Source organism: Mastomys coucha, chromosome X (genome assembly GCF_008632895.1).
Source record: "Mastomys coucha isolate ucsf_1 chromosome X, UCSF_Mcou_1, whole genome shotgun sequence".
Classification (NCBI taxonomy): Eukaryota; Metazoa; Chordata; class Mammalia; order Rodentia; family Muridae; genus Mastomys; species Mastomys coucha.
In genome coordinates this window covers 157,720,089-157,738,213 of record NC_045030.1, presented here as the reverse complement: position 1 = coordinate 157,738,213, position 18,125 = coordinate 157,720,089, and the positions used below count along the sequence as shown (strand labels likewise).

The following is an 18,125-nucleotide window of genomic DNA, read 5'->3' as shown; positions in this document are numbered from 1 at the left end:
ATTTCTTTCCTAGGTTTTGTATCTCCAGGGGGGTTGTCTCTCTTTCTGATTTATTGTTTCTATTTCCATTTTTAGGTACCGGATGGTTTTGCTCATTTCTTTCACCTGTTTGATTGTGTTTTCCTGTAGTTCTTTAAGGGATTTTTTGTGCTTCCTCTTGAAGGGCTCCTAGCTGTTTACCTGTGTTCTCCTGTATTTCTTTGAGGGTGCTATTTATGTCTTTCTTAAGGTCCTGTATCATCATCATGATAAGTGATTTTATATCTGAATCTTGCGTTTTCAGTGTAATGGTGTGTCCAGGACTTGCTATGGTGGGAGAATTGGGTTCTGATGATGGCAAGTGATCTTGGTTTGTGTTGTTTATTTTCTTATGCTTGCCCCCTGGCATCTGGTTAACCTGCCCTTGCTAAATCTGACTGGAGCCTGCCTTCCTGTTATCCTGGTTGTGTCAGAACTCCTCAGAATCAAGCTGACTCTGTGATCCTGTGATTCTCCAAAACATTTTTCAATGGGTGAAAACATAGTGTGTGTGTGGTGGGGTATAGCAAAGAGGGAGCACCTGTGTTATAGGCTTCAGATACCAGATGACAATTTAGATTTGCAGTTTGCAGAAGCTAATGGTTGCTAAGTCTCAAAGAAACCAGCAACAAGTGGCTAGCTAACCCAGGTGCTAATCTATTAACATACCAAAGCAGACCCTGGCTAAGTCTTCCAGCATCATTCAATACCTGTGGCCCTCCCAGCATTTCTCACCCCAACCTCTACCCTAAATGTCCCCCTCCTGGGAGGGGCTTCAGCTTCCCTTCCCCTAGCTTCTCTATCTCCTTTATAATATAGCCATTATGGCTATACTTTGGCCTGGGCTGCTTCAGTTCGTCAACCTAATCCTCTCCTGCTCCTTCCCTCCTTTCACGGTCTGGTTTAGTCTGTTGGCTGCATTCACCCTGGACTCTTCCATCTGCCTGCTTTTTGCCTTGAACCTACAATAAAAATCTCCATACTATACGAGTAGTCCTGTCCTTTTATTTCATATTTCCAGAGGTCTGTTAAATTAATACATTGGAGGTTTTACTGTCATTCACAGGGATGATAGGCAGATGGACAAGAGATGAACAAGGACTGGCTGACAAGAGAACTAAAGATAGCCTGGATAGATAAAAACAAAATTAGGTTCTGGACATGCAACATTCCAACGTCTCCACAATCACTGATATTCTAATCTATTAGCCTTGCAGAAGGATCAGTGGAAGGTATGACTGCTTTCCAAGAACGTTCATTTTCACCACAATAATCATATACCTTTACTTGCAGTGAGGAAGACATTGCAGGCAGTAACCAACTGGAAAGAAATATCATTTCTCATAGCACCTCAAAAATGTCATGGTAAGTCCAATTGAAATGCTACTTTATACTCAAAATTTACTTCTGCTTGCAGAAAAAAACTAACCACATTTCGGAAATAAGTTTGCAATGAGGCTTTACATGCAAGGTAAATATAGTCCAAAAATGTTCATGTAATTTGCCTCTGAATATATATGTGGACCTCACTGAGAGTTCCTTGGTTAAGGATTTCCTCACACTGATGATATCTGCTCTTCAGTCATGAAGTACACAAGTACTATGATATGCTGGCTCAGGCAACTTTAACAAGAAAGAGAACAACCCAGAATAAATTATTCCCTAAGATTAGCTCTGTGCACATCACCAACATTTAAAAACATTATTATATTTTTATTTTTATGTGCATGAGTGTTTTGGCTGCATGTATGTAAGTGTACCACACATGTGTAGTGCCCACAGAGGCCAGAAGAGGGCATTGGATCCCTTGGAATTGAGATTGCAGCTGGTTGTACATTGACATGTGGGTACTGAGAACTGAACCAAAGCTCTCTGCCAGAGCAGGAAGTGCTCTTAACCACTGAGCTACCTCTCCAGGACCAGCAACAAATTTTTAAACTTCCTACAGTAGCCATCTTTGTAGGAATCTTTATGTGTTTCATAAGCTTGCTCACCTGAAAGAGTCTAAATAACCTGATTGAGTTCTCAGGAGCCTCTCATGTTGAAGAGGGGTTCTCTTCCTGCACTGGTCATAGATTTAGCTTGTGAATGACTGATTTTTCATTTTGCTGATACCTTTCCCAAGTGCAAAGTGGAAACTTAGAAGTCTAGATTTTATCTATGAGGATACAATAACTTGGTATTGCTGTACTAGGCAGTTGTATTGTTTCTTGCCTTCCTTGTTTGTTTGGCATTCATGATGTTTCTCAACTCTTCTTAAGGGGATTCCCTGAGTCAAGTTCATCTGAAGAAGAGGAAAATCTGGATGCTTATGAGTGAGTGCTGAAAAGTGCTGTACATTTTTCTAAAACTAGAATTAGATATTTTTATTTGATTTCTTGAAGGCATTAAAACAGATGGTTAGACTCTCAGCAGACTGAGACATGGGTAAATTCATGTGAGGCTCGGGGCCAGTTTTCTAAATGGTAGATGGTAATGAACTTAGTTATTATCAGTGAGGATGTTTTCCCCAGTCTGGACCATCTAAATCTGCTGCATACACTCACGGATTTATCATGTGCTGAATGTTTTCATTTCATAGATAGATAATATAATGGTTCTGCTCATTAGTTATTTGCTGGATCCCTCTAATCAAGATAACGTTTGAAAGCTCTGACTAAGGCATTTGGCATGATGCACTAATTTCACACAGCAGCACACTGAGCTACTCAACATAACGGCATATATGTATGTAGAGTCTTATTCATAGGATGACCTTATTATTTGGCATTGCAGTTGAAATTCCTGACATAGAGACAAGTTCCAACAGCTATCTGGCACAAAATCATCTGTTCTAGGAAAATAAGAATAAGTGGTCACTGAAACTATATTCTTGGGTAGGCCTAATGTTAAGGCCTCTTTAAAGATCTTTTCAAAATTCAGGGGGTTCTGTCATTCTATAAATATTGACTTTATTAAAGATTTGTGATATAGAAAATTTAAAACAGTATATCATATTGTATTTTGAAGTCACTCAACATTTAGAGGACTTTAGAAAGTTTTCGGATTCATATGGACACTGGGATTCCATATACTTTAGTTCTCTTCTGAGAGAGTGCTATTATTTGATTTATTGGTTACATGTGAAGTGAGAGCTTTTACAATAGACCTGTATGTTTCCTCTTCTCGTTTTACCTATAATCTGTTACCAGGTTCTAAGCATACCTGTCACACTAGGGACGATATGGTATACCCTCCATTCTCTCATGGTTCTACTTCTCTATATTCTAGCCTCCTATTATAGTTAACTTTAGCTATCAACTTGATGGAAACCTGGGAAGAGAGAACTTCAATTGTAGAATTGCCTCCATCAGAGTGACCTATGAGCATGTCCATGGGGGCATTTTCTTGATTGATAATAAGTGGGAGGGTCCATATCAGCTCACTGTAGATAGTGCCACCCCTGGGCAAGTGGTTCTGAATGCTACAAGAAAGCAGCAAGCCATGGAAAGCAAGCCAGTAAGCAGAATTCCTCTGTGATTTCTGCTTCAATTCTTTTCTCTGGGAGGAGAGCAAACCTTTACATTGTCAAGGCTTAGCCTTTAGCACTGAGGTAGAAACCACACTGCCTCCACTAGGCTTAAATAATTTGAGAGATTTATACATTGTGGAAATTATCATAAAAGACCCATCTTCTTCAAAAATCAAAAATATTTTCTCAAAAGGAACTTAAGACATAGAGGTATATGACCCTAATCTTTATTATTATTATTATTATTATTATTATTATTATTATTATTATTATTATTTCACTTTACATCCTGCTCATTGCCCCCTTCCTGGTCACTCCTTTCCACAATTCTTCCCCCACACCTACCCCCTTCTCTGAGTGGATGGGGGCCCCTAGCTATCCCCCCCAGCTATCAAGTCTCTGAGGGGCTAGGCCCATCCTTTTCCACAGAGGCCAGACAAGGCATATCCCATGGACAGACAAAAGCTTTTGGAACAGCTCCCGTTTCAGTTGTTTGGGACTCACATGGAGACCAGGCTGCACATCTGCTACATATGTTCAGGGAGGCCTAGGTCCAGCCTGTGTATGCTCCTTGGTTGGTCGTTCAGTCTCTGAGAGCCCCAAGGATGACCTCATATCTTACTTGACATTCCCGTACGTCCTATACTATGAGTGCCAATGTCGGTAGATCTTACATTCTTAATTCAACCAGCAATTCAACTTCATTTAAATAAAGATGGAAGCACTGGGATTTATATGGAAAATCATGTTAGGACTAGAGCTGGGCCACTGCTTTTTGACATTAAATACTATGTTTTAAAAACTAAGCAGAGCCAGTACTCAGCAAAATAATGGCACAGGTAACATGTCTATTCATGCAAAAGGTTAGGAAGATGTATGCCTAGTTTGCTCTCCATTGTGATGAAACACTGACCAAAAGCAACTTGCGAGAGGAAAGGATTTATTTGGCTTATGCCTACAGGTCACACTCTGTCACTACAGGAGGTGATGACAGTAACTCAAGCAAGAATTTGAAGGCAGGACTGCTTGTTGTTCCATGCAACATTACCTCCACTCAGGGAACTCTCTCACAGTTGAGGAAGTACAGCAGAAACCATGTAAGAATGATGCTTAGTGGCTTGTTCACAGAGCCATGCATAACTAGTTTTTCTATACAGCCCAGGATCACCTGACCAGGAACAGCACCACTTTGAATAGGCTCAATATTCACACATTAGTTAATAACCATGTCAATATTCCACACATATATCCACAGGCCAATCTGATCTGGACAATCCCTCAATTAAGATTCAACACTTCTCAGGTTGCCATGCTATGCCCAAGGCCAACTGAGACAATGCAATATATATATATATTGCATTGTCTATATATATATATATATTCATATATATATGCCATCTCACCTTCCATGTCCAAGTCCATGGGTTTTTTCCTGATTTCTTCCTTCTATCTACCCACAGGTGTATATCCCAGATCAAGGCTTTTAAAACGTTTTCTTCTGATGGCCCCCTTTTTTTAATCAGATAAACCTTGTAGCCCAAGGTATATAGAGTTATAAAATAAGTATAGAAACCAAACTTTTATTGATAAATCATAAAGAATTTTATTTAAAGCAATTCTTAATTTACATATAACTTTGCCATTTATTAAAGATGAAAGTGAATTTGCTTGTTCATATTACATAAGGAATTAAGCATTTATTTAAAGTTGAAAGCAAATTTGCTCATTCATATTACATAAAGAATTAAACACTGGCTGAATAGCAGAGAGTGAAGAAAGAGCATCCTTAATGTTCCACAGAGTTGATTTATTTTTTTAAAAAATATTTTTATATTATTTATTTTATGTGTATGGGTGTTTTACCTAGGTGTATGTGTACCACTTACACGCCTAGTGCCCAGAGAGGCCAGAAGAGGGTATTAGATCCCCTGGAACTGGAGTTAGAACCAGTTATGAACCACAATGTGGTTGCTGGGAATTGAATTCATATCCTCTGGAAGAGCAGCCAGTGTTCTTAATCGCTGAGCCATCTCTCCAGCCCATGATCAGTATTTTTGGTTTGACAGTTGTCAGTGCTGAGAATGTTACTTTGTGTAGAGATACAGTACGAAATGGAAAATGTTTAAGGTCGTTTTAGAAATTGTTGCAAAGTCTGCTCTAATGCTAAACTAAAATTCATTGAATAGTTGTTTTAATGAAATTCCAGGAAAACAATTCAAATGGCAATTATAGAATGAAACATTCCAATAAGGTATAGTGCAAAGATATACTGATTTGATATTTGTTGTGGGAAATATTAAAAAATGAACCTGCACGTTCCTGCACTTGTGCCTTCAACTCTCGGCCCCGCTGTGGTCCTGCTGGTTCTGTCTCTACCTGCCAACTCTCCGGCGTGGCAGGAGCTCCTGAGTTCCTTTTGCTGCCATGCCAGCCCCACACAACGACCATCCACCCCAGGGTCAGCAGCTACAACACCCAGTGACCTGGTAGAAACAAAACTCTAGAAACTTATAATTAACCAAACAGATTTATGTATCAATAAATTTTCAATTCACAAGATGCCAATACAATAATTTCAGAACCAGTTGATGATAAAAGCTACCCACCTAGATTAGACAAATTATCCCAAATATCCTATCCTTTATAATATCATAACTACCTGTGGCTATTAAAACCACGCTGGACCTGGCTCTTCTTCCTGTTCGTCTGTCTACATCTTAGCTCTTCTCTTTTTTCCCTAGACGTTCTCTGTCTCTGCAACTCTTAGCATTGCCTTTCTTTTCCCTGTCAAAACACAGGCCTCCTGTTGCACTAATATTTTAATGTAATTGGACAGGAAATATCCTGTTACAAATATTTACATGCTAAGAAATAATGGTAGGAAAAGATTAAATCTCTGTTTTCAGGAATTAAACCATTATGTTTTATGAAAACAGACAACTTTGCATGTGTAGTAGAAATACTGTGAGTCAGATAGCATTTGTGAGTGTTGTGGATATGATAAAATGCCCATTGCAAAGCATGCATATTATATGTTCAAAACAAGGCTGCAGTGAAGTTGTATCATGTAACATGGGTGGGCACTGCCAGAAAGAAGTACCTGGTTCATCACGTGTTTAATTCAAAATTAATTTTTGTTTGCTACACTTTCAGGGACCTTTTACTATCGACATTTTATGACCCACTCCCCCATATTCAATTCTTCAATCATACATGGGGGTCCCAACCAGTGTCTTAAGAAGCTGTGTTCTGATAGGCAGTGGTAGCTCATGCCTTTAATCCTAGCACTCCGAAGGCAGAGGCAGGCAGATCTCTGAGTTTGAGGGCAGCCTGGTCTACCAAACAAGTTCCAGGACAGCCAAGGCTACACAAAGAAAGCCTGTCTCAACCCTCCAACAAACCTCCCCCTGCCCAAAGAATTTTTGCTCTATATCACTTTTTCTAAATGGTCTTTTGATTGGCTTTTATTAGATTGAAATATGAGTTAAACAGAAAACTGCCATGAATACTTCAAGTGCTAGTTAAACATTTGTAAGGGTAGATACAGTTAAAAGGAGCTTCTTAAGATCAGCCCTGTGACAGCTAATCTTGGTTGTCAACTTGACATTCCTGTGAAAAGGAAGCTTCAAATGAGGAATTTCCCTCAAGCTGTTGGCTGTGGAGCATTTTCTTAAGTGCTAATTGAGATAGAGGGCCAGGCTTCTGTGGACTGTATCATCTCTAAGTAGGTGGGTCTAAGTCATATAAGAAAGTTAGCTGAGCGAGCCAGCAGAAGCTAGCCAGCCAGTTCAGTGTTCTGCCATCGGTCTCTACTTAAAGCCTCTGCTTTGGGTTCCTGAATTGATTTCCCTCAATCTGAAAGCTGAAATAAACCATTTCCTCCCCAACTTGCTTTGTTTATCACAACATAAAATAAATTAGGATAGCCTCATTAATTTTACAGATAACTAAGTCTATGGTCACAAAAAGACTAAGAGGCTTGTTCAGAGTCAAACAACTATAGATGAGGTAGTTCTTTCTAGAGCTCAAATCTCCAAACTGGCTGGTCTAAGAATCTTTGCTCTTTATTGAACTGTCCAGCTACTATTATTTCCTTCTGTTAATACAGATACCATACAAAATACCAGTTCCCATTCACAGAGGAGACACTTTCTGCCTTGCTTTTCTCCCACAAGCCTTAGCATTCACCATCACTCTTCTTCTGCACATCTTTCCTCTTCTAGTCAATTTCTCCTAATTCCCCAAGTTCATGCCCCTATGTACTCATGTACTTCATACCCTATTTCTTCCTATATGTGATATTTTGATCCATGCCAGACGGTCACAGCTATATCTAACGTCACATGAAACATAAATTTGTTGTGTTTCACATACAAAGTAAGGCACATTGTTCTTAGCTCATTAATTAAATTAACAAAATTAAGTTTTTATTTCAAATTTTTATTATAGAACAAACACTTCCTGATTTCAAATTTTTATTATAATTCTCCAGTAATCAAAGCAGTGGCATTGGCATGAAGATAGACAGAAGCCACAAGAGAGATTTGGCTCAGAAACAGTGTAACAGTGCTTGATGGATGCTTTCCCACCAAAGGGCAACATGCAAAGTTAGATATCTGCATGTGAGGAGTAGAAAGTCAGACTTTATATCACACATAAAAATTAACTCAAAATGCATCAAAGAGCAAAGCTAAGAGCTAAAACTAAAATTCCCAGGGTACACTATAATCAACTCCCTTGGGTGGGTCAATGCTTTTTTTTATTTGATATTTTCTTTATTTGCATTTCAAATGATATCCCATTTCCCAGTTTCCCCTCTGGAAAAAAAAAAACCCTGTTCCCTCACCCCCTCCCTGCTCACCACCCCACCCTCATTAAGCATATAGAACACATGACATCAGTAATCAGGGAAATAGGAAGCAGAAGCACTTCATGATTATGAGAATGGCCACTAAAAATGAGTAAGATTCACAAGAACATAGGCAATTCCAATATTTGTGCACTGTAATAGGAACATAAAATAATGTGGCTCCTAAGGAAACTATGGCAGTGCCTACAAATAAAAACAGAATTATGGTATGACATACAGTCTTCTGTGTGTATGCTAAAATTGAAAGCAAAGTCTTAAGAATATTTGTTCATAGCATAGTCAGGAGCTCCACGGTGGAAACAAACCAAGGTACCCACTGCTGGATGAGTAGGAAACAAGATACGGACAACATACATACAACACACACTGTCTTAGTCAGGGTTTCTATTCCTGCACAAAACATGATGACCAAGAAGCAAGTTGGGGAGGAAAGGGTTTATTCAGCTTACACATCCATACTGCTGTTGATCACCAAAGGAAGTCAAGACAGGAACTCACACAGGGCAGGAACTTGGAGCTGATGCAGAGGCCATGGAGGGAGCTGCTTACTGGCTTGCTTCCTCTGGCTTGTTCAGTTTGCTTTCTTATAGAACCCAGGACTACCAGCCCAGGGATGGCACCACCCACAATGGGCCCTCCCACCCTGATCACTAATTGAGAAAATGTCTAACAGCTGGATCTCATGGAGGCACTTCCCCAACTGAAGCTCCCTTCTCTGTGGTAACTCCAGCTTGTGTCAAGTTGACAGACAAACCAGCCAGTACATACACTAAAATACTATTTGTCCTTACAAAGAAAGGAAACTTTGATACATGATATAAACCTTGATGGTATTTTGCTACATGAAATAAGCCAGTCCCCATCCCTCCCTGAAACACACACACACATATATGAGTGTGCTAAGAGGCCACAAATACCAGGCACTTAGGGTACTCAAATTCAGAAACAGGACAGAGAATGGTGATTACCATGAAAAGAGAGCATCCCAAGGACAGGGCAGGAAGGGACAGCTTGACAATGGCTGGGAGTTATTAGATGTTCACACTATACATTTTGCAAGGTGGATACAGAATTGTGCTGCAGGCTGACTGCACTGTACTGTGAATATATACTTAACCATGTTAAGGCTTATTATTTCTATTTAACTAATTTTGAATATGGTCATGAATAAAAGTGTATAAAATTATTTTGAGAGCAAAGGCCTACGGGTAAGAGGTAAAATTTACATAAGTTTCTGTAAGTTTGAGTTAGCAATGGTTTCTTAAGGTACACTGAAAGAAGAAAACACATTGTCATTTTCCAATATGAAAACTGCAGGAGCCAAGCACAGCAGCGTGTGCCTTCTGGGAAGTGAAGTGGTGAAAATACTTGCTCTGTGTTCAAAGCTTTGGGGATTCCTGGACAGCCTGGGCTAAGACACATAAAGGCAACATACAAAAATAAAAATTGTGCTTCAGAGAATATCAGGAGTTTGAGAAGGACAAACCACAAGTTGAAAAAATACCAATTAAACTTTAAGATATTTGAGTCGACAATAAATAATCTTACAGGAAAATAAAAAAGATAACCCAACTGAAAGTCAGACTGTAGACTGAAATAAACATTCTGCAAAAGCAGCATAGAAATCCAATGAGTACATGAAAAAATGCTTAGATTATTAGGCATTAGAGAAATGCAAACCAAGATCCCAATTAGATGCTTCTTCATCCCAAGCAGAATGTCTGCAAGCAATATGAACAGTTGTGATAGGGTTGCTGGAGCCTAGATTTCATGAGAGCATGAAATAGTGGTAAAATCATTGTAGAAAATATAATTGAGGCTGTCATAATATGACCCTGGAGTTCCACTCTAAGGCACGTATTAAATGAAATATTTTGAACTTTTTCACAGACATTCATAGCGCTAGTCAAAAGCCCCAAAATAGAAACAGCTCAGAGTTTATCTCGATGGAAAAAAAAAAAAACACAGTTTGTCTACTATGGAATGTTATCCAGCAGTACTACATTCCAGATTGATGCTACACATGAATAAACCTTTAAAACGTGGTAACAGGACTCAGAAAAGACTGGACTATATAATTTCACTCATCTAACAGATCTGGAATAGAGGGAAGGAGGACAGAGTGCTAACAAGTGTAGGTTTCTGGAAAGGATGAGACTATTCTAGAAGTAGATAGTGGTGACTGCTGCATGTTCCAGGAACACTATAAAATACACAGGATTGTATAATTGAAGGTTCAATTATAAGACATGTGACTTTCTCCAAATAAAGCTATATCTAGGCAAATGGAGGCATCTCATACAAACATATTTTACTCTCAGTTGCAATTGAAGCACTAGTAGAAGGTGTGGCTCAATGGTCGAGCTTCCTAGCATGCAGAAGGAGCAATCCTCCACACTGTACAAACACCAAGCTTGGGACTTAGGTGGCAGGACTGAAGGATGTATTACCTCCCACTCTCAGTGGGGGAAGTACAGAGAGCAGACCTCTGTGACACCCTAGGGAATCCTCATAGCTTCAAAACTTTTAAAACTGCAAGTGAACTAACTACCTAATCCCAGACTGCTTTGGCCCCAGTGAACTCCGGAAAAAACACAGAAGCTATAATGACTCCCTGTTCAATGACAAGAATCAAACTGAAGGTTTAGTTTCCTGATGGCTCTCTACTGTGTTAAGTGGTCAAAATAAAATGATCAGGATTCTAAACTTTCCAGCCACTTCATGCCGTTGACATTTGCACTGTAGAGTGGACATATATTCATTCCATTTGTTGCATTCCAGTGTTTAGGGGTAAGGCCCTTAACTCATCCTATGTGACTGTGAATGGTGCCAGCATAGTACATGCAACCAGGATGTAGCCAAGATCACAAAGGATGGAGCAGGAGTATATGACCCAGAAAAGACCAGAGTCCTTGAGTAGGGTGTGATTTGTGGGCCTGTACTCCCAATTTTGGAGCCCAGATCTTGAGGATGTGGACTGTGACTGGTACCACCCCTTTATGAGGAGAGGGATGGCCTAAAATTGAAACCAAGAAACAGAAACAAGAGTTGGAGGAGTCTAACAACAGGTTCTATGTTACTAACTATGCCTATCTCATCATGGCCTCCTAGATGCACATACTGTGTAATCTGATTAAAGAGTCATCCTTGAACTTAGTCTCTCCATTAGGCAATTCCCCAAACACCCTAAGTTCTTAGCCCATAGTTGTTCAGTCCCATGTATCTTTTACAAGTGACTTCAAACAGCAGAATCATTCAGAAACAGCATTGATCCATTTTCTCTGGTATCCTTGGGAAGGAACACCTGGCCCAGAGGTCGAACAGATGCAGCAGCAACTGTGCTTCCTATTTTGGATCTTTTCTGTTAAGGACCAGAAAAAATCCTAGTTGATGTTCATCTTGCTTTCAACATAATGTTATCAACATCCCTTCCTCTGAATCTTGATCTGCCATCCAATATTGATCTTTTACACTCAAAAGAAAAGAAAAGAAAAGAAAAGAAAAGAAAGAATACTGAAAAGCTCTGCAGTAGCCTTCTTTCACACACTGCCATGGAGATTTTCCTTCTTGGAGGACACAGGTCAACTGCAGCAGACATGCACCGAGTCCTCCTTCCTGCACTGCCCTACAGCTTGTCCTCATAATATCAGGGCATGGCTGAGGCTGCAGCCCTCGCCACACCAGATCACAGTCTTTGGTCCAGTCATTTATTTATTTATTTATTTATTTATTTATTTATTTATTTATTTATTTATTTTTAAGAAAAAGAATTCTCCACAACTTTCCCACATATCTTTGCCTCTTGTCTGGATATCATCTTAGATGTTTATCTCTTTCTGTTCTGAAGAAAAAAAATTAAAAAGCATTTGCTTTGAGACTAGTTGATATAAAATGTGCTACTATCAAGTTATTAAAATAAATGGTTGGGTTGAAAGACAAGAGTGTTTATCCTTGGCCAAGCTGGCTTTCGCATTGCAATCATCAGGGATCTAATCTCTGGTCCTCCTTCAAAAGAGTGAACTGTGGGCTAGCTTAGGACTTCTCCTAGAAGGACTCTAGCAGCCCACTCCCAACTTGATATTAGCCAGGCCTCACCTCAGAAGTAGAATTTGGGAGACTAAGAGTCTGAGTTTTGAAAAGTATCATCAGGTAATACTGTCCAATAATTAGGTTTGAATATCCATATTATAGGCTGATGCCTTATTTTAGAGAGTCAAAAGTTGAGGGACAAGTTGTATGATTTAAAAATGATTAATTCTCCAATCCAGAATTCTTTTGCAGCTGGTTTGCTGGGAATATCTCCAGGTCACAATCTGAGCAGTTACTGAGACAAAAGGTAAATGATAGAATTTTCCTCTACTCACCTCAAAGAATCTGTGTGTGTGTGTGTGTGTGTGTGTGTGTGTGCATAGTATGCATGGTGTGTGTATGTAGTATGCATGGTGTGTGTATGTAGTATGCATGGTGTGTGTATGTAGTATGCATGGTGAGTGTGTGTGTGTTTACATGTTAAGCACTTATTCCTACCACTAGACTACACTTGCAGCCCAAGAATATCTGTCTCTGGCAGGTCTCAGGATGAACGCATTTATCTGAGAAACATTTTTGTTAATGTTTCAACTCACCATGACATTGGCCTTTGGGTTACTAGCATATCCTGATGCCTAACTCTAGCTATATAATGAACCACCTCAAGCTGTAGGAATCACTCTGGCTACCGAGAGGCTTGCTGTCTCTTTGCCACGTACTCAACAAACTTTGCTTCAAAAATAAATGAACCACCCCCAACACTTAGTGGCCTGAAACAAGATTTGCATTTCTCACTATTCTGTAATCTATTCAGAATTCAATAATGAAATCAGCTTATTTAGGTAAATGTTTTGCTGAGGGATGACTGAGGGTCAACTGGAGTGCCACGGTTCTTCCTTGTATGGCCTCTCTAAGAGTCTGATTTGGGTCCTCATCAGAGAATAGAAACCCTTCAAAGAGGACTAGCTCAGCATTGTAAGTACTTAGGGACCCTCGGCTTTGACAGCATAGGTTAGTGTCCCATTGCAATTCACATGTCCCAATCCAGAGTCAAGACAGAAGATAGCACAGAATCACAAATAGGAGAGATGATTTCATTTTGCAGGGCTGGGGATGGAACCCATATGATAATGTATGCTATGCATGCATCCCTAGTTACTTTTCTACTGCTATGAAGAGATACCATGACCAAGACAACTTATAGAAGAAAGAGTACATTTCAGAGGGGTTAGTCCATGACCAGTCTTGGTGGAGAACGTGGTAGCAGGCAGGCAAGCATGGTGCTGGAGCAGCAGCTGAAAGCTTACATGTTGAGACAACAACTGTGAGACACAGAGAGCCAACTGGAATGGTATGGACGTTTGAAACCTCAACCCCCAGACAGCTCCAAACAAGGCTACATCTCCTAATCCTTCCTAAACAGTCTACCAGCCAGGGACCAAGCATTCAAATATATGAACATATGGGGACCATTTTCATTCAAACCAACACACTGCTCATTAGCACCTAAACCAGAGCAAAGAAGGTGTGATATGGAATTAAGTTACTTGATTTTATTGCTAATTGATATGAACTTACCTATAGTAAATTCTTTTGATCTATGAAAATAGTACTTTGCTACAATTCAGTCTAATAAAACACTAAACACACAAATTATGTTTTAAGATGTGCTCAACAGAATGCAATAGATTCACTTGGCAAGCTGTTATATCCAGTTTATTGTGCTTTTTCTGAACCTGGCTCTGGTTACAACTGGCATAAATCCTTGAGAAAGACAAATAGAGGCTACAACTTTAGCAAAGTGTTTATTCTTCATTGCTAATTTTCTGAAATATTTCCGGAATATGATATAGTGATATATTATATGATTGTGATATATATATACATATGGAAATATTATATTTTCATAAATATAAAACAGAAAAATTTTAGAGAGTTGCAAATTATCTAGAAACAAAAGAGTTTGCACAGGATGGATCTATAAAGATATTGACTTGGGTGAGGATAAAACTCAAAGGTAAAGCCCTTGCTTAGCAAAGGTCAGGCCCCCGCTTCCATCCCCAGAACTAAAAAAGAAAAACAGAGGAAGAAAGGAACTGAGTGAGAAAAGGAAGAAAGCTAAGCTATGAGACCCTTCTGTGCTAACTGTTGGGTGACCTGTCCCTTTGCTGACATTGTTGTGCATCTAAAATATTTTTGCTTACTGACTAAATAAAAGTCATTTTCAAAAATAATAAACATTATCCCTCCTTTTCAGGGAAAAGAAGGAGCATTTATGGTTAGAAATTCCAGCCAGATGGGAATGTACACAGTTTCCTTATTTAGTAAGGCTGTAAAGTAAGTACGATGTAGACTTACTTCCTCTTTCCCCTTGTGACTGTTGTTTGAAAACGATGATCACTTAGTTATATTTTGAGGTGAGATACCAATCACTCTTGAACTCTGGAATTTGGGATCAAAGTATTTGTGTTGAATATGGCCATTAGCCATTGCCTTCAGACCATCTGCTTTCAAAAGGCTATGCTCTGAGTGACCTTCTCCTGTCCACTCCAGAAAAGGCAGAGTGCTGTGAGTACTGCACACCTCCATAAACATTTATTGAAACAACAGTGTGGGTCCCTTGGAGTCCGGCCTAAGCATAGAAAGAGAAACATAAAAAAATAGCAATAGCATTTCTAAACTCACAACCCAACTTGTCTGCTGAGTGGAGAAGCTTGGCCCAGTGCCCAAATCTCAGAGAACCTATCCTGTGGGGTTAACTCAAGGTATCAGTGTTTTCTGAGTATGTTTAATCTGACTGCCTGTCTGTCTGTCTGTCTGTCTGCTGGCCTTTGCAGGTAAGAGTTCTAGTTCAAACTTCTCTTCCCATTTCAGGCCTTTATTATGTTGAACAAGTTTCTCAACATGCTCTAGTCCTGAAAAGGAGTTCCTCATTGAAAAGGGAAATACAATAATAATTTTTAATTCACTCAAAGCAACAATACGTTGTTAAATAAAATAGCAATGGTTACTGCAAAATAAGGCCTATGACCAATTGCACATGATTAAAATTACTTCCCGCATTCACATCACTAGTACGTGTCCTAAGACTGTGTGTCCATCCCAACAGAGAGCCACAGTATTTAAATTCACCAACTTAGCAACGACTTTGATGTGGCCAAATCAAATGTCAACTAAAAGCCATAATTAAAGTGATACGATTTTGTATTACTTAGTATCCTTAGTTCAATAAATTTGGATTGCCGTGCAAGTGCTTGTGTTATAATTACTAGGCACTTGGATGTGTTTTGTCTAATGTTTTAACAGAGCTAGTGAATAAATTCAGGCTTATGCTTTTAAAAATGTTTTTCTGTTCTATGAATGAAATCATTTAACACACATATTAGATTAGGACACTGTCTTGCACACAATAACACCAAATGAAGGTGCAGTTATTGTTAATGGTGCTGCTGGTAAGAGAGTAGTTCTGTCTACTCTTGCATGCTTGATCCTTGGGTGTGTAAGACTTCCCAGCATCATCTTGCCAAAGCCATCATCATCAGGAGTCCCCTCCAGAAGTTGATTTCCTTGAGACAGAGCCTCCCTATGTAGCCTCCAACTCTTGAGCCTCTGCCTTCGTGTCCCCATGCATGAACCTTCCAGAGATTTATAAGTTATTATCCCATGGGCAAATACCTCTTGGATTCCTTGTAACACCACTCCAGAGCAAATAGGTCCCTTTACAGATGAGGAGATTGGAGTTCAATGAGAGCTCTTAAAGACTAGCCCATGAGGCAGAATAAGTGATCTGAAGCTAGGCCACCAACAACCAAATTACCAAGCCATATTCTTTTATCCACACTAGTGTGTCTCTGAAACCCTCAGTGTTTGGGGGACAGGGGTTGAACGGACACTGAATTGATACAAACCAATCATATCAATTGAAAGAAATATTTCTTAACAGCTAGACTGAATGACTTGTGTAGATGCATGCCCCACCACACAGAACATGCATATGCATTTGTAATAATTAGATGATAAAGATGTTTTATCTTGAGATTTGTTTTATAGAAAATACCTACTTATAATCTGAAATAACAGGATGTATCTTGAATAACCATATAGTATTTGTCAGTACCAGAATCCATGCCTCTAATAAACACATATATTAGATTTCACATAATCATTGGCTGAAATAAGTCTAAGAACTAGGGAATATGCTGTTGGCTAAGCATCAAAACAGCTGTGGCCCTCTGGATAGAGCCAAATGATATGTCAGTTGTTCCCCTCTTTGAAACTTCATCATCCCAGATTTTATTTTTGACATTGATCCAGTAGAAAATTATTAAATAGATAAGGAATTAAATTAAATCAATATACCTTTTAAAATATTTTTGAAGTTATAACTTAATTACATTTCTCCCTCGCTTCTCTTCCTTCCAAACCCTCCCATATACTGGTTCCCAATCTCTTTCAAAACCATGGTCTCTTTCTTCAGCAATTGTTTTTTGTTGTTGTTATTTTTTTTTTTTGAGACAGGGTTTCTCTGTGTAGCCCTGGCTGTCCTGGAACTCACTCTGTAGACCAGGCTGGCCTCAAACTCAGAAGTCCCCCTGTCTCTGCCTCCCAAGTGCTGGGATTAAAAGCGTGCACCACCACCGCCCGGCCTCTTCAGCAATTGTTATTGCATTCATATATGTATACATATATAGTCCTAAATACAACTTGTTGAGCTAGGTCAGAGTTTCTATTTCTGCAACAAAACACCATGGTCAAAAAGCAACTTGAGGAATGAAATGGTTTATTTGTCTTATACTTCCATACCACTGTGACTTCCTTCATTTTGAAGGAAGTCAGGACAGGAACTCAAACAGGGCAGGATCCAGGAGGCAAGAGCTGATGCAGAGGCCATGGAGGGGTGCTGCTTACTGGCTTGCTCCCCCTGGCTTGCTCAGCCTGCTTTCTTATAGAACCCAGGACCACCACCGCAGAGATGGCACGACCCACAATGGGCTCTCCCCCATTGATCACTAATTGAGAAAATGCCTTACAGCTGGATCCCATGGAGGCACTTCCCCAACAGAAGCTCTGTCCTCTCTGATGACTCTAGTTTGTGTTAAGTTGACACACAAAGCCAGGCCATACAGTCCATATAATGTTACTTGTATGTATGTTTCCAGGGCCAAATGTTTGGCAGTGGACAACCAATTTGTGTGCTCTTCCTGGGGGAGGACCAGGTTTCTTCCTCCCAGCTTTCCTCAGTTGCCTGGAGTTCTTTGTGTAGGGCTAAAGCCTTATGGGCTTTTCCCCATCCAGTCTGGCATGTTCACTGGTGCCATTCTCACCCAGCTCACACTTGAACAGTCATGTTTATGAGATTTCATGAGTAACTTCTGATCTTATCAGGAGACACAATCTCATAGCAAACTCCCTGATCCTCTGGTTCTTACAATTCTCCCATACCCCCGTCCTTCCACAATGTTCCCTTACCTTAAGGTGCAGGAGTTTTTATAGCTATGACCATTGGGATTGGGAAAGCAAAACCCTTTTATGAAATGTCATCAACTCATACTTATACCACCTGCAGATTAGCCATTTACAACACAGAAAAATAACTTTTCTTCTCCTATTTTCTTATAGGTAAGTAGTGTGTGTGCGTGTGTGTGTGTGTGTGTGTGTGCTTGCACTCATAAACATACACACACACACACACACACA

At 39.6% G+C, this 18,125-nt stretch overlaps 1 protein-coding gene and 1 pseudogene across 1 annotated transcript in view; one reads left to right on the top strand and one right to left on the bottom strand.

Moving 5' to 3' along the window:
* Bmx (BMX non-receptor tyrosine kinase) overlaps positions 1 to 18,125 on the top strand; it is a 66,952-nt gene that overhangs the window by 25,030 nt on the left and 23,797 nt on the right. The window contains exons 8-11 of the mRNA XM_031376777.1: positions 1,312 to 1,383; positions 2,280 to 2,333; positions 12,681 to 12,735; positions 14,686 to 14,765. Of these exons, the coding sequence (XP_031232637.1) occupies positions 1,312 to 1,383; positions 2,280 to 2,333; positions 12,681 to 12,735; positions 14,686 to 14,765 (261 nt within the window). The remainder of the gene's footprint in view (positions 1 to 1,311; positions 1,384 to 2,279; positions 2,334 to 12,680; positions 12,736 to 14,685; positions 14,766 to 18,125) is intronic.
* LOC116090878 lies at positions 11,794 to 12,054 on the bottom strand (annotated as a pseudogene).